General features: G+C 42.1%; 1 protein-coding gene across 3 annotated transcripts in view; it reads left to right on the top strand.

The window, feature by feature from the left end:
• Window positions 1-14,429, top strand: part of C9H12orf56 (chromosome 9 C12orf56 homolog) — a 114,089-nt gene that overhangs the window by 50,182 nt on the left and 49,478 nt on the right. For all 3 annotated transcript variants that reach the window (XM_031650596.1, XM_031650597.1, XM_031650598.1), the window contains exon 3: window positions 6,224-6,296. In XM_031650596.1, coding sequence (XP_031506456.1) covers window positions 6,224-6,296 — 73 coding nt within the window. The remainder of the gene's footprint in view (window positions 1-6,223; window positions 6,297-14,429) is intronic.

The raw sequence follows: 14,429 nt of genomic DNA, 5'->3' as shown, positions 1-14,429 counted from the left end.
AGAAAACTGTGTGGTGTTTTTACACTTTCATGGATGAGCACCTTTCCATGCTGACACACTGTGGCATGGAAACTGTATAATTTGTTATTAGCAGGTTTATCAAATCCCTGGTTGTTCACCAGGTCTCCTGTCACACTAATTAGGGCATCTAACTGGTGTTGGTTGCCTTAAATGCATATTTATCCTTGTCCACAAGCATAATTATTCTTGGCTTTTTTTTTTCCCTTCAACATGTATAGGAAAATAAAAACACATAGAAAAATAATGTAGTAAAACAGATTGAAGTTTGATGACATTTAAATTCCTAGAAACACCGGGCGCGGTGGCTCACGCCTGTAATCCCAGCACTTTGGGAGTCCGAGACGGGTGGATCACGAGGTCAGGAGATCGAGACCATCCTGGCTAACACGGTGAAACCCCATCTCTACTAAAAATACAAAAATTAGCCAGGCGCGGTGGCGGGCACCTGTAGTCCCAGCTACACGAGAGGCTGAGGCAGGAGAATGGTGTGAACCCGGTAGGCGGAGCTTGCAGTGAGTGGAGATTGCGCCACTGCACTCCAGCCTGGGCGACAGAGCGAGACTCCATCTCAAAATAAATAAATAAATAAATAAATTCCTAGAAAATTTGCAAGTGATGTTAAAATTAGTGAAGAATTTGTCCTGTGCTGATGTGCAGGGCTATTCATAGAATAACACTTGCCCCCACCTGTTCTCTACTTTCATTCCCAAAAGTACCATCTGACACTTGGGTGTGGGGGCTTTTGACAACACAAAACTACCACTGTCACAAGGAGCCCCAGTTACATTACAAGATAGAAAACACTCCCCTTTTCCATTATGTCAACAGTGATGCTGTATGTTTTCTGTTCTTCCAGCTGCTTGTTCCCTGAGTCAGGTATTGCTATGTATATAAGGCCCCAGTGGTTCACCTCAGAGACATTCTGCAATATGTGTCCTAAAGCAAGAGACAGGCCCAAAGCTACCCGACCATCTATTTGATAATAGTCATTGCTAGAATCTTTAATATGTTACTAATGATGATGTCATGCCTAGAGCAGCGGCACCCGATAACTACTGAGCACTTAAATAAAGGTAATTATTAGGACTAACTCCAAACCTCTTGGGTAAAAAAGCCTAGGGGATATTTTTGTCATGTGATACAGGTGCCCATGGTCCAATCAACTCGGTCATCTGAACAAAGCAAGCTCAACATTGGAAACCACTTCTAGTAAAAATACTTAGTTTAAATTATCACATTTGTAACAGGATTCCTAATTAGACCCCACTTTTCTGAATATATAGAGGAAAAGATGCTTTTCTTTTTAGTATACATATGTTCTTATATGGGCCACAATTAGCACTTTGAATTGCCAAGGCTGATCTCAAACTTCTGGCCTCAAGCAATCCTCCTGCCTCAGCCTCGTGAAGTGCTTGGATTACAGGTGTGAGCCAACATGCCATACCTGAATTGTACTTTTTACATTTAGATGAAAGAGGATGGTTATTAAACTCTAAATGAACAATGCAGATGGGAACAGAGTGACAGGATTGAACTGTATTAGTAGCAAAAGCTCTTTTTTTTTTTTTTTTTTTTTGAGATGAAGTCTCACTCTGTCACCCAGGCTGGAGTGCAGTGGTGCAATCTCGTCTCACTGCAACCTCTGCCTCCCAGGTTCGAGCAGTTCTCCCTGCCTCAGCCTCCTGAGTAGCTGGGATTACCGACACCTGCCACCATACCTGGCTAATTTTTGTAGTTTTAATAGAGACGGGGTTTCTCTATTTGGCCAGGCTGGTCTCGAACGCCTTGGCCTCCCAAAGTGCTGGGATTATAGGCATGAGCCACTATGCCTGGCCACAAAAGCTCTTGAATGGATTGGTTTATTAACCACTTAGTTTCAGTTTCAGGTACATTCTAAAACAGCATTACCTTTTGGTAATGATGGAGATGTTCCATATCTTGTCTAATCATGTCTAATACAGTAGCTATTGGCCACCTGTGGCCATTGGGCTTTTCAAATGTGGCTAGTGCTGCTGAATAACTGAATTTAAGTTTACATTTAAATAGACACAGGTAACTAGTGTTTTCAAATATTCACTGCAGCTCTAGAAAAACAGAAAAGACCTTACAGGCTTTAGTGGCACGTTTTGAAATATTGGCATAAAATTAAATAGACAAATCCCCAAACAGATTGAAACATAGTTTAACAAAATCTAAACTGAACCAAAGTTTAGTAATACCATAAAAGCCTTTATAAAATGTCTTTTCTATTATTCTAGAGCTGCGGTGAATATTGGCTCTCCATATTCGTGAGTTCCTCGTTCATAGATTCAGCCAACAGAAGACAGAAATCATACTAAAAAAGAATTGAATCTGTGCTGTACATGTACAGACCTTTTTCTTGTCATTATTCCCTAAACAATACAGTATAACTATTTACATGACATTTTTTGTTGTAGTTAGTATTATAAATAATCTAGAGATTATTGAAAGTATATGGGAGGGTATGCATAGGTTGTATGAAAATACTATACCATTTTCTATCAGGCACTTGAGCATACTCAGATTTTGGTTTCCAGGGGAGATCCTAGAACCAATTTTCCATGGATACTGAGGGACAACTGTATGTATGTGTGTGTAATTTTTAAAAATAAATATAAAACCTAGAGATTTTCTAAAACCAGTGATGTGGGGCAAAAGTAAAAGCACAAGAAACTGATGAATCTCTCAGGTTTCATGGATAGTTTTTACATATGAAAGCTTGACAATCTTCCCCACAGGAATGGGACTTTATGAATGTAACTGAACCTCTTGCAACAGAGAAAGCAGATGTCTCATTCTTGTAGTGTCCCTTCTAAAAAATGGTCCTCAGCTGGCCCGTACTACCAAGCATTCCATAAGATATGCATCATGCTAAATGACTGAAGGAATTCATAACCAAGCCACTGAAGAAGGGTGTCAATTGCTACATGCACACTAGACAATACAGCAGCAGATGACCCTGCACTCAGGCTCTCTTGTCATTATTGCCTTACACCTGCCAGACTCTGGTCCTTGGTGTCCGGGAGACCAGACTTTCCACCAAGTACAGAAACAGATTGAACTATACTTTATTTCTGGATGGAGAGCACAGATGATCCTAATTCTCCAGACCATTGTTACAAAGTGAAATTTAAAGCTAACATAGGCCGGGCACGGTGGCTCACACCTGGAATCCCAGCACGTTAGGAGGCCAAGCCGGGCGGATCACTTGAGGTCAGGAGTTTGAGACCAGCCTGGCCAAAGTGGTGAAACCCTGTCTGTACTAAAAATACAAAAATTAGCCGGGCATGGTGGTGGGCGTCTGTAATCCCAGCTACTCAGGAGGCTGAGGTGGGAGGATTGCTTGAGCTCGGGAGGCAGAGGCCACAGTGAACCGAGATTGTGTCACTGCACTCCAGCCTGGGCGACAGAGTGAGACTCTGTCTCAATAAACAAACAAACAAACAAATAAAAATAAATAAATAATTAAAATAAAGCCAACATAGAAAGAGGCAGGGACGTGAAGACTAAAGTTGTTTTTTCTCAATTTTTTAATGACCTTGCACAAAAAAGAGAGAATTCGTTTGGTTAGTGAATTGGATGGAATGAGGTTTAAGAGACAACTTAAGACTGTTACAGGATGATTGTGCAGGTAACACTAACATCCTAACAGATAAGCCTTGGTGATCTCGTCCTTTCTAGCATGCCAGCAGTGATGTGCTCTAGATTTCCTGCTCTCCTCCAGGCTGCTTGCTCCCTGGGTTGGTATTGCTATATCACCAGGACCAAATGGTTTACCTCCTAGACATTCTGTAATTTGTGATCTGAAGCAGGAGATGGGCTCAAACCTGTCTGATTGATGAGTCATAAGTGCTTCCACTTAATTCCAGCAATGTACAAAGGCATTATTTGCATCACATTTAGTACTATTATTTGTGAAATGCCTACTTTTACAAGTGATTGTGTTGATTGGGGTCTTAAAGTTTCTTAAATTCCAAATAGAAAAAACTGATTCTGCCTATCTTGATGTCAAGGGGAATTTGTTGGGAGATTTTGGAGTCTCCTAGGGAATCAAAAGGGAAACAAAAGAGCCAAATAGTGGAAGGCCAGGAACCCAGGTGCCTGTTCCACGGCCTGAGCAGCCTGGCCAGGACCTCCTCCTAGGGTCCAGCCAGCTCCAAAGACTTCTAGACCTGTCTCTCAAGAACAAATGTCACAGATCCGGGGCAAGACATTGATTGGCCCAGACTGGATCAGCAGTCCACCTCTAGACCCATCAGCTATGGCTAGGGCAGGAGTGGATCTAGGTTTTATGGGGACTGAAACTCACACAATTTGGAGAGCGCCCCCCTTGAAATAACTAAGATGTCTGTTTTACATTGTACAAATACAATGCCCACAGCACTCCAAAGAAATCAGGACAGAAGAAATTACAAACACAAAGTGCCTACAGCCACTCTCAAGAGAGGAAGTGAGATGGAAGAAAAATCAAAGTGGGAAGAAGAGCCTGTGGTCTTAAATTGTTGTGGTTGAAGAGGTGGATTATTCTCTTTGCAATTCTTATAAAAACATTTGGCCATGTTAACACAGTTTTAGGGTTTCTCCTAAGACTTTGGAAGGAACTCATGCACTGAGGGGCACTGAAACTTTTTTTTTTTTTTTGAGATAGAGTCTCACTCTTTTGTCCAGGCTGAAGTGCAGTGGTGCAGTCTTGGGTCACTGCAACCTCCGCCTCCCAGGTTCAAGCGATTCTCCTGTCTCAGCCTCCTGAGTAGATGGGACTACAGGCACACACTACCACGCCTGGCTATTTTTGTGTTTTTAGTAGAAACTGGGTTTCACCATGTTGGCCAGGCTGGTCTCAAACTCCAGTGATCCGTCTGCCTCAGCCTCCCAAAATGCTGTAGTTACAAGTGTGAGCCACCGCACCCGGCCAGGGGCACTGAAACTTAAGCATCATTTGTTTCACGGAAGGAGCAAAGTCTTTTTTTTTTTTTTTTTAATTTAAGGATGAGGACCCTCATGGTAACTATAGGAAGAGAGCAATTCTTCAAAAAAGGGAGAGGTTGGAAAGACAGAATAACAGCAGACCACTGTCTTATCCTGCACCTGCTGCTATAACAAAATACCTTAGACTAGGTAATTTATAAACAACAGAAATTTATTTCTCACAGTTCTGGAGGCTGGAAGTCCAAGATCTAGTCACCAGCAGACTCAGTGTCTGGTGAGGGCTGCCCTCTGCTTCAGAGATGGAAACTTCTTGCTGCATCCTCACATGGCAGAAGGAAGAAATCCTTTGTCCTCACATGATGGGAGGGGCAGTGGGACTAGGGCACTCCCATCAACCTTTTATAAGGGTACTAATCCTGTTTATGAGGGCAGAAACCTAGTGACTTAATCACTTCCAAAAAGGCCCTACCTTTTACATTTTATTTTTATTTGTTATTTTTGAGACAGGGTCTTCTCTGTTACCCAGGCTAGAGTGCAGTGGTGTGATCATAGCTCACTGCATCCTCAACCACCTAGGCTCAAGCGATCCTCCATCCTCAGCCTCCCAAGTAGCTGGGACTACGGGTGCACACTACCACACTCAGTTAATATTTCTATTTTTTGTAGAGATGACATCTCACTATGTTGCCCTGGCTGGTCTTGAACTCATGAGCTCAAGTTATCCTCCCACTTCAGCCTCCTAAAATGTTGGTATTACAGGTGTGAGCCACTGTGCTTGTCTAAGGACATGTTCATGTCAAGCCAAAGTTCTTTTTTTTTTTTTTAGTCGCCCAGGCTGGAGTGCAATGGCGCGATCTCGGCTCACTGCAAGCTCCGCCTCCCGGGTTCACGCCATTCTCCTGCCTCAGCCTCCCGAGTAGCTGGGACTACAGGCGCCCGCCACCACGCCCGGCTAATTTTTTGCATTTTTAGTAGAGACGGGGTTTCACCGTGTTAGCCAGGATGGTCTCGATCTCCTGACCTCGTGATCCGCCGGCCTCGGCCTCCCAAAGTGCTAGGATTACAGGCGTGAGCCACCGCGCCCGGCCGCCAAAGTTCTTTTTGCTCCATCATGCTACCCAGCTTACAATTTTGGACTTACAATTTTTGTGAGGATTTATGAACAGTCATTCAATCAGTATGTGTGACTAGGTCTTCTTCATAATCTCAATCAAATTATTTAATTAATGACCAGATAACTATTTTTCTTAAGTCAAGGAAGAAAAGAATGGCCTTGCCTTTTGGAGAATCAAAGAGCCCAGAAGCCTGAATGAATCTCTTCTCAGGTGAGATTGTTGTTTGGAGTATGTGTTTAACTTGCTAATCAAAACGTTTTTACATTGCAACTTGTTTTTCTTAATTTTTTTTCTCTACTAATGGCTTTGGACTGAGTTCTGTTAAACTTATGTATGCAATAAGGAAGAAAGTATTTTTGAGAGAACATTTCTCAATTCAAATAAGTTAAATAGTATAGTTTTTCTAATTTTCTGTATATTACTGAACATATAGATGTCACAATATAAATAATTCATTAAAATTAAATTCAAAAACATCTGTTGAAGTCTAGTTCTGTGTAGGATACTATGTTAGACCCTATGATGGATACAAAGATGAGTAAGTCATAGATCCTGCCCTTGAGAAGCCGATTCTAACCAAGATATACAGCATTTGCACAAATAAAGAAAATGCATAGTCCACATGCTCAGTGTCCTTAATGAGTCTGAGCAATTTGCAAAGAGATTTAAAGAGGAGACAGATGATATTCAGTTGTGGGGAGATGTCAAGATGCCTGGTGACAGCTGGTAAAGGAATAGGGTGCCTGGAGATGGGAACACTGCAGTTGGAGGAACAGTGGAAGAGGAGATCCAGGCAGGAAAGATATGCAACATATGTTAGCCCCGTGGGATTGAAAATAGGACCTGAAAATGAAATGGGGCCCATACTTTGGAGGATCTTAAAAGTCCAGATGAAGACTTTACATTTCATTTCACAGGATATGAAAAAAACTATTGAAAGTTTTGACCATGAGAATGATATAAAAACCATTACTACAGAAAAATAATCCGACGATTGTGCTTAAAATGGATTGAAGTGGGGAAAGACCAGAGATTGGTGGAAAGTCATTAGAATGTGAACTGGGGTAGTGGTAGCAAGAATAAAGAAAATGGGATGGATGGAAGAGACATTTCATAGGCAGAATCCACAGTACTAACATTTAGTTGAAACAGGAGAGATGGAAAGAGAAACTACTGTGGTTTCCAGCTGGGGTGACTGAATAATGATGCCCTTCAAAGAAATAAGGATATCAGAAGGGATTACGCTCAAGTACTGGTTTAAATAGGTTAAGCTTGAGGTCCTACTGGGCTTATCTGGCGGAGAAGTTCATCTGGCAGTTGAAATTTCAGTCTGGAAGGTGGGAAAGAAGTCTGGGAAAATTTAAAAAGGAGGAAAAGGAATCGTGGTTTGTTTTCGTTTTTGTTTTTTTGAGACTGAGTCTTGCTCTGTCACCCAGGCTGGAGTGCAGTGGTGTGATCTCTGCTCACTGCAACCTCTGCCTCCCAGGTTCAAGCAATTTTCCTGCTTCAGTTTCCTGAGTATCTGCGATCACAGGCGCCCACCACCATGCCTGTCTAATTTTTTGTATTTTTAATAGAGATGGGGTTTTGCCATGTTGATAGGGCTGATACTGAACTCTTGACCTCAAGTGATCTGCTGACCTTAGCCTCCCAGTGTTGGGATTACAGCGTGAGCCACCGCACCTGGACAAAAAAAAAAAAGGAGTTTCTTAAGTTGCATAAAGTTGCATAAGTTAAAGTATGATACTGTTTTTTTTTTTCTTTTCTTTCTTTCTTTCTTTTTTTTTTTTTTTTTTTTGAGATGGAGTCTTGCACTGACGCCCAGGCTGGAGTGCAGTGGCTCGATTTCGGCTCACTGCAACCTCTGCCTCCCGGGTTCAACTGATTCTCCTGCCTCAGCCTCGCGAGTAGCTGGGATTACAGGTGCCCGCCACCATGCCCAGCTGCTTTTTGTATTGTAAGTACAGATAGGGCTTCACCACATTGGCCAGGCAGACCTCGAACTCCTGACCTCGTGATTCGTCCGCCTTGACCTCCCAAAGCGCTTGGATTACAGGCGTGAGCCACCGTGCCTGGCCAAAGTGTGATATTGTTATACACTTTCTCTATTTAGATATTAGAAGGGATTGTAGGATTCTGGGAGCTGCCAGTCAAGGGATATAGAGGCATAGGGAAAATTAATAGGAATTGGATCCTAGAAAGACAGGTCATAGCAAGGGGAAATATCCAGATTAGAAAAGCATTGCAAAATGCTGTTCAGAAAAAGCGAACTCCTACCTGGGGATATTCACAAACCCGTGGTGGGCCATGCTGTGTTTCTTAGCTCGCTGGGGAGGGACCTTTTCTCACTGCCCTTTCTGTCATTCTCACCCTTTCTGTCATTCTCACCCTGTCTCCCAGTTTGAGCAAGAGGACCTATGAGTTCTCTTCCAAACCTAAATTTCATTATTAATTTAACTTCCTTTCTTACAAAAAAAAAAAAGCTTAGGAAGTTTCTTTTTCCTAAACACATTGCAAATTTGCTTTGTAGAATTTTAACCTTAGGGCCAATTATTCTGGATAAGAAAATTGTTGGACAGTGGCCACAGTAACTAATGTTCTTAAAGATGCTTAAGTTCAAGATTAAGGAGTTAGCTATAGTGTTCCTGTCAGAGTTCTCAGGGCTTTGGAGCGTCTGATTATATTTGAAGGTAAACATCAAAAATTTTACCAAGACAGAGTTGTCTAATGTGTTCTATTTAGCATTGCAAACCATAGCTTAAAATGCGCATGGAGACCCCTTTAAAATGCTGGCACTGGAGAAGGAACCAACAGCCTGTGTAGCTGAATTTCTTTCACCAGATTTCTCAAGGGGTGCTGCTGGCATTTGTGTGGTACCATTTGTACTTGTGCAGAATGGGGCCACACACTGTGAAACTTCAGCTTCCCTGGCTTTTGTCCACTAAGTGCCAGTAATGCTCCCCATTTATTGTGGCAACTAAAAAACACCACTACATATTTTCTTTTTAAAAAATGTTACTTTATTTATGTTAAGTTCTGAGATATGTGTGCAGGAGGTGCAGATTTGTTACATAGGTAAATACGTGCCATAGTCACCATGCATTTTCATGGAACTACCTGGCTACTTCCAGCTCTCAACACACTTGTCAAATGGTCAAGATTTGTTTCCATTTCTCCCATTCTGTGCTCTTTCTCCCTTCTCTGTGCTGTCCTCTCTCTAGCCTTCCCTAGTATCTCAGTCTGTTTTCTGTTGTATATAACAGAATACCTGAAACTGGTTAATTTATAAGGAAAAGAATGTATTTCTAACAGTTATGGACACTGAGAAGGCCAAGGTCAAGGAGTTGTATCTGCTGAGAGCCTTCTTGCTGGTGGGGACACTCAGCAGAGTTCCTAGGCTGTGCAGGACATCACATGGCGAGAGGACTGGGCATGCAAGCTCAAGTTGTCTGTCTACTTCTTCTTATAAAGCCAGTTCCATCCCCATGATAACACATTAACCCACTTATCCATGAATTGATTCATCCATTTATGAGGGCAGAACCCTCACTACCCAGTCACCTCTTAAAGGCCCCACCTCTCAATACTGCCATACTGGGGATTAAACTTCAATGTAAGTTTTGGAGGAGACAAATATTCAAACCACACCACCTAGCAAGCATCCTTGCTCTTCCTGTAAATTTTATGTTTGGGTTTTTACTGATAACACATTGTGATAATTCCTTCCTTCCTTCCTTCCTTCCTTCCTTCCTTCCTTCCTTCCTTCCTTCCTTCCTTCCTTCCTCTCTCTTTCTTTTCTTTCTTTCTTTCTTTGGCGGAGTCTAGCTTTGTCGCCTAGGCTGGAGTGCAGTGGCTCGATCTCGGCTTACCACAACCTCTGCCTCCCGGGTTCAAGCGATTCTCCTGCCTCAGCCTCCTGACTAGCTGGGATTGCAGGCACCCGCCACCACACCCGGCTAATTTTTTTGTATTTTTGGTAGAGACGGGGTTTCACCTGTTTGTCAGGCTGGTCTTGAACTCCCGGTCTTGTAATCCACCTGCCTCGGCTGGTGGTGGTCCCAAGTGCTGGGATTACCAGCGTGAGTCACCGTGCCCGGCACATTGTGATAATTTAATAATACAGATTTAAAATGGTTATTCCTTTGGTGGGATTTCCATTTTAGCAGGCATGAAAGCCAGCAGCTCCAGGAAAAAAGTTCTATTTGGAGAATTTTGTTGTAACAGCTTTACTGAGGTATGATTGACACACAATAAACTGTGCATATATGTTTTATCATATCTATCTCCCCATGAAACCATTACCACAATCAGTACGTATCACCCCCCTCGTCTCTACACTGTGCCCTGGAGACTTTTTTCAAGGCAGTAAACTGGGGCAATCGTTAGGTCTCACCTTGATTATTTCCCATCTACCAGGGCTCATTGTCTTTCATTGCCTGGTGTCTAGTGTCCTGAAGTCTATTTTTGCATATATTTTATCCAATTTTTGGTTGTTTCAGGTGGGAGGGTATATAGGGTCCCATCTTGGCTGGAGGCAGAAAAAACTAGGAAAATTTTAGGTTTATACCCATATATAAAGAAGAGGATTTGGACTGGTGTTAGATCCTTCCTGGAGTCAGTGATGGTCCTGGAATTTCTATAAAAAAGATCTTTGGGGCAGCAATAGGGGAGGTTAGGGAATTCATTTACCTAGACTGTATGTCTATGTGGGGTAGATTGAAACTCTTTTTTCTTTAGCAGGCACAAATACATTGCTTTTATGTGGCATAGATATTTATTTGTACTGGCTCACTCAGGGGAAGACTATTGGAGATCCCAGGGAGTGGGGGCACTAAAGTCTCCCCTTCTTTTGGCTTTTGCCTTTGAGAGCCTGCTGTTTCAGGCCAACTCGTCAATTTCATTTCCAGATTATATTAATGAAGATAATCCCGAAGTTCAGAAGGATCTCGATTATCAAAGATTCATGTATGCGTACTATTCTGCCTTTTCTACAAAGACAAAACCACACACTTTTAGAAAACTTTCTTAACAAAGTTAAATATCCCATACAAGGTTAGTTAGAGAAGTCAATTGAATATGAGATCTCATTTGCCCCCAGCAGTCCTTCTGTGTAAAGTTAAATAGACTGTAGGGGCTTGAATTTGCTTACCAGAAAGTTAGAATCTAGGATACTCATTGCTGCTGCTTCTTTTCTTCCTCTTCTTCTTTTATTTCTTTTTTGAGACAGGTTCTGACTGCCTAGGCTGGAGTACAGCAGTGAGATTATGGCTCACTAAAGCCTCGACCTCCTAGGTAGCTGGGATTACAGGCGTGCGCCACTATGCCCAGCTCCACTGCTGCTGCTTAATGTGGTGTTACTGCTTTGAGATTAGTCTACACTCTTATAATATGCTGACTAGGCGATGTGAGGACTTAGCCTAGATCTTCTGGGGTGTGGAAATAAAGCTGACTTGGAATAATGGGAAAAGTTTATGTTTATTTCTATTTTGGCCACGTATAAGAATCTCCCAGGGGCTCATGGAGAGTACAGACTCCTAGACTCTACTCCAGGATGTTGAATCCTCAGCTTTAGGGACAGGGTTCAGTTGTCTGTTTTTGGTAGCTACCTAGATGATTCTGTTAGCTAGCTACCAAGGTTTGAGAATTGCTGGCCTAAATAATCTACAGCGACATCAATCTTCCCCTGGAGTATTGGAACTCCTGAGTTCATAATTTGTATCTAACTCACCCATCAACTTCTATCTCCACAGCTAAAACCCCACTATCATCTCTCATCACTTCTGCAACATCTGTAACTACACCCTCCACCTCCATTCTCAGCAGCTGCCTGCCTCTGCCTGAATCCATTATCCACCTTAAAGCCAAAATGATCTTTTCCAAATGTTCCTTTCTTGCTTAAAACCTTTCAGTGGTATTCCACGGCACAGCAAATAAACCTTTTAACACATTTAGACATCCCTGCAAGACCTGGCCATTGCCTGCCACTCCAGCTTGATCTCTTACTTCTCTCACTCATCTCAATAGAGCACTGCAAACTCTTTCCAGCTCAGACCTTTGAATTTCTTACCCCTCTTAACATTGCTTTTCACATGGCTCACTCTTTCTCATCCTTCAGATCTTAGCTTAAATGTCTGCATCCCAGAGAGGTCTTGCTTGATCACCTAGTTTGAAGTATGCCACCCATCAACACACACAGGTTTTCTTTATCAAACTGCTTTGTTGATTTCATTGCACTTTCATAAGTTATAACTACATGTGCATCGCTTACTGTCTGTCTTCCCACTAGAATGCAAGCTCCATGAGAGCTGGGACCTAGATATTCTTGTGCACTGATATATTCCTAGTGTTGGCCCAGTGCTTGGTACATACTAGGTGCTTAATATTTGTTGAATGAATAATCATATTCTTTAAAATGTAGCCTGGCTTGCATAATATTGGCTTGTGGGAGTGCGATTTGCTCTAAATCCATGTAATAATAAACCATGTTTGGGCAGAGTTGATGTATTTCCAATATTGCCCTGAAGAATGTGACTTATGAGCTTCTCGGGGGAGGGCTCTGCTTTGTAGCAGGGCACTGAGTGAAATTCTTAACATGTAATTGGAAGGATTGAGGGAGGGGTGGTTCTAGGAATAGGCAGCCACATGCTCCCAGACTGAAGTCTTCATTTCAGCATGTAATTCCCCACATTTCTAGGATACTTTGAGAGTTCCATTGTTTTCCTCCAAATTAGAAAAATAAAAGAGGTTTTTAGTTCATGTTTGCAGCTGAGCGTGATGGCTCACGCCTGTAATACCAGCACTTTGGGAGGCCAAGGTGGGTAGACTGTTTGAGCGCAGGAGTTCAAGACCGGCCTGAGCAACATGGAGAAACCCCATCTCTTAAAAAAAAAAAAAAAAAAAAAAAAAAAGCAACAATTAGCTGGGCTGGTGGCATGTCCCTCTAGTCCAAGCTACTCACATCACTGCATTCCAGCCTGGGTGACAGAGTAAGACCCTGTCTTGGCAAAAAAAAAAAAAGAGTAAATGTTTGCAGTAGTTGTTTTAGGTTACCGTGGAGGTTAAAACTCTGTTAAAAGTGACAGAAATGCATTTTAGGTTTAAAAAGGGAATTTATAGGAATTACTGGGTCAACTCATGAAATTCAGTATTCATTCAACGGATATATTTAGAAATGGAAATATATAAAGATATAGACATAGACATAGACCTATCTGTCAGTCTAATCTGGCATATTCGAATTGCTGGGCTCTGTGTTCTATTTTAAAGGTATTAATACTTAGTAAAATTTAGAAATGGAATCCTGGGAACGTAGGAATGGTAAGAACGGAATTTAGACACAGCTGGAACTGGGGGCTTGAGTGTCCCAGGACTCGGTCCCTGTCTCCTTCTCTGATGTTTGTTTGTCAATTGCATCTTCTCTCCCTGAACACCACATCCTCCATGGGGCAGCAAATGAGTCACTGACTGTCTTAAATTCACATTTTACAGCTTCCCCCCACCAGACAAAGGCTAACTCACCCACTTTCTTATACTGAATTTTTAAATCCTGAAGAAAGTCTCTGGTTGCCCAGCTTGAGTAAATGACACACTGCTGAAAAATGTTCATCACAGCCAACAGATCAGGGTCTTTAAAAACATGGCAGCTTCTGTGTGCTCTGTGTGTAGAGAAGTAGTTTCCAAACAAAGAGGGTGAAGAGGGAGCTGGGTCTACTGTCCCATAGTTTTCTAGCACGGTCATCTCCGTAATTAAACATTTGAGTCAGAAGCCTAAACAAAAGGCAGGGTGGGATAGAAAACACTAAGTAGAGGACTAAAGGACGTTATCATGTACAGAGATTTGAAGCATCTCCTAGGTGCCATGTTTTAGGCCTAATGATGAGAAGCTGCAGGTCACAAGACGGATGTTGTTACCTTGGAACATCAGACTTACATAAAGTGTGTATGATTACTTTTCAGGGTAATAGTAAACAACAGGCCTTTAAATACCTCTCGCATATTCATCTCTCATAGTAGTTAAACATACAGGCTCTGGAGCTACTTCAAATCCTGACTCTGCCTTAAGCTAGCTATTTAATCTTTCCGGGCTTGACTCTTCTCATAGGTGGAAGGGCTCATAATAGTACCTATCCCACAGGCATGACATGTAAAGGCTAAATCATGTACATATAAGGTACTTAAACTCTGTGTGGCACATAGTGAGTCTGTATTGTTATCAAACGTAGCTCTTTTGTTACTGCTGATGATCAGTAAGTCAGTCACAGAATAATCACTATTCAGCATCCTCAGAATCTTTGATCAAGCCCGTGGGGGGCTTTCTTCTTTTTCTACTCTCACTAGTAATAC

This window comes from Papio anubis, chromosome 9 (genome assembly GCF_008728515.1).
Source record: "Papio anubis isolate 15944 chromosome 9, Panubis1.0, whole genome shotgun sequence".
Lineage (NCBI taxonomy): Eukaryota > Metazoa > Chordata > Mammalia > Primates > Cercopithecidae > Papio > Papio anubis.
This window is presented reverse-complemented; position numbering and strand designations above follow the sequence as displayed.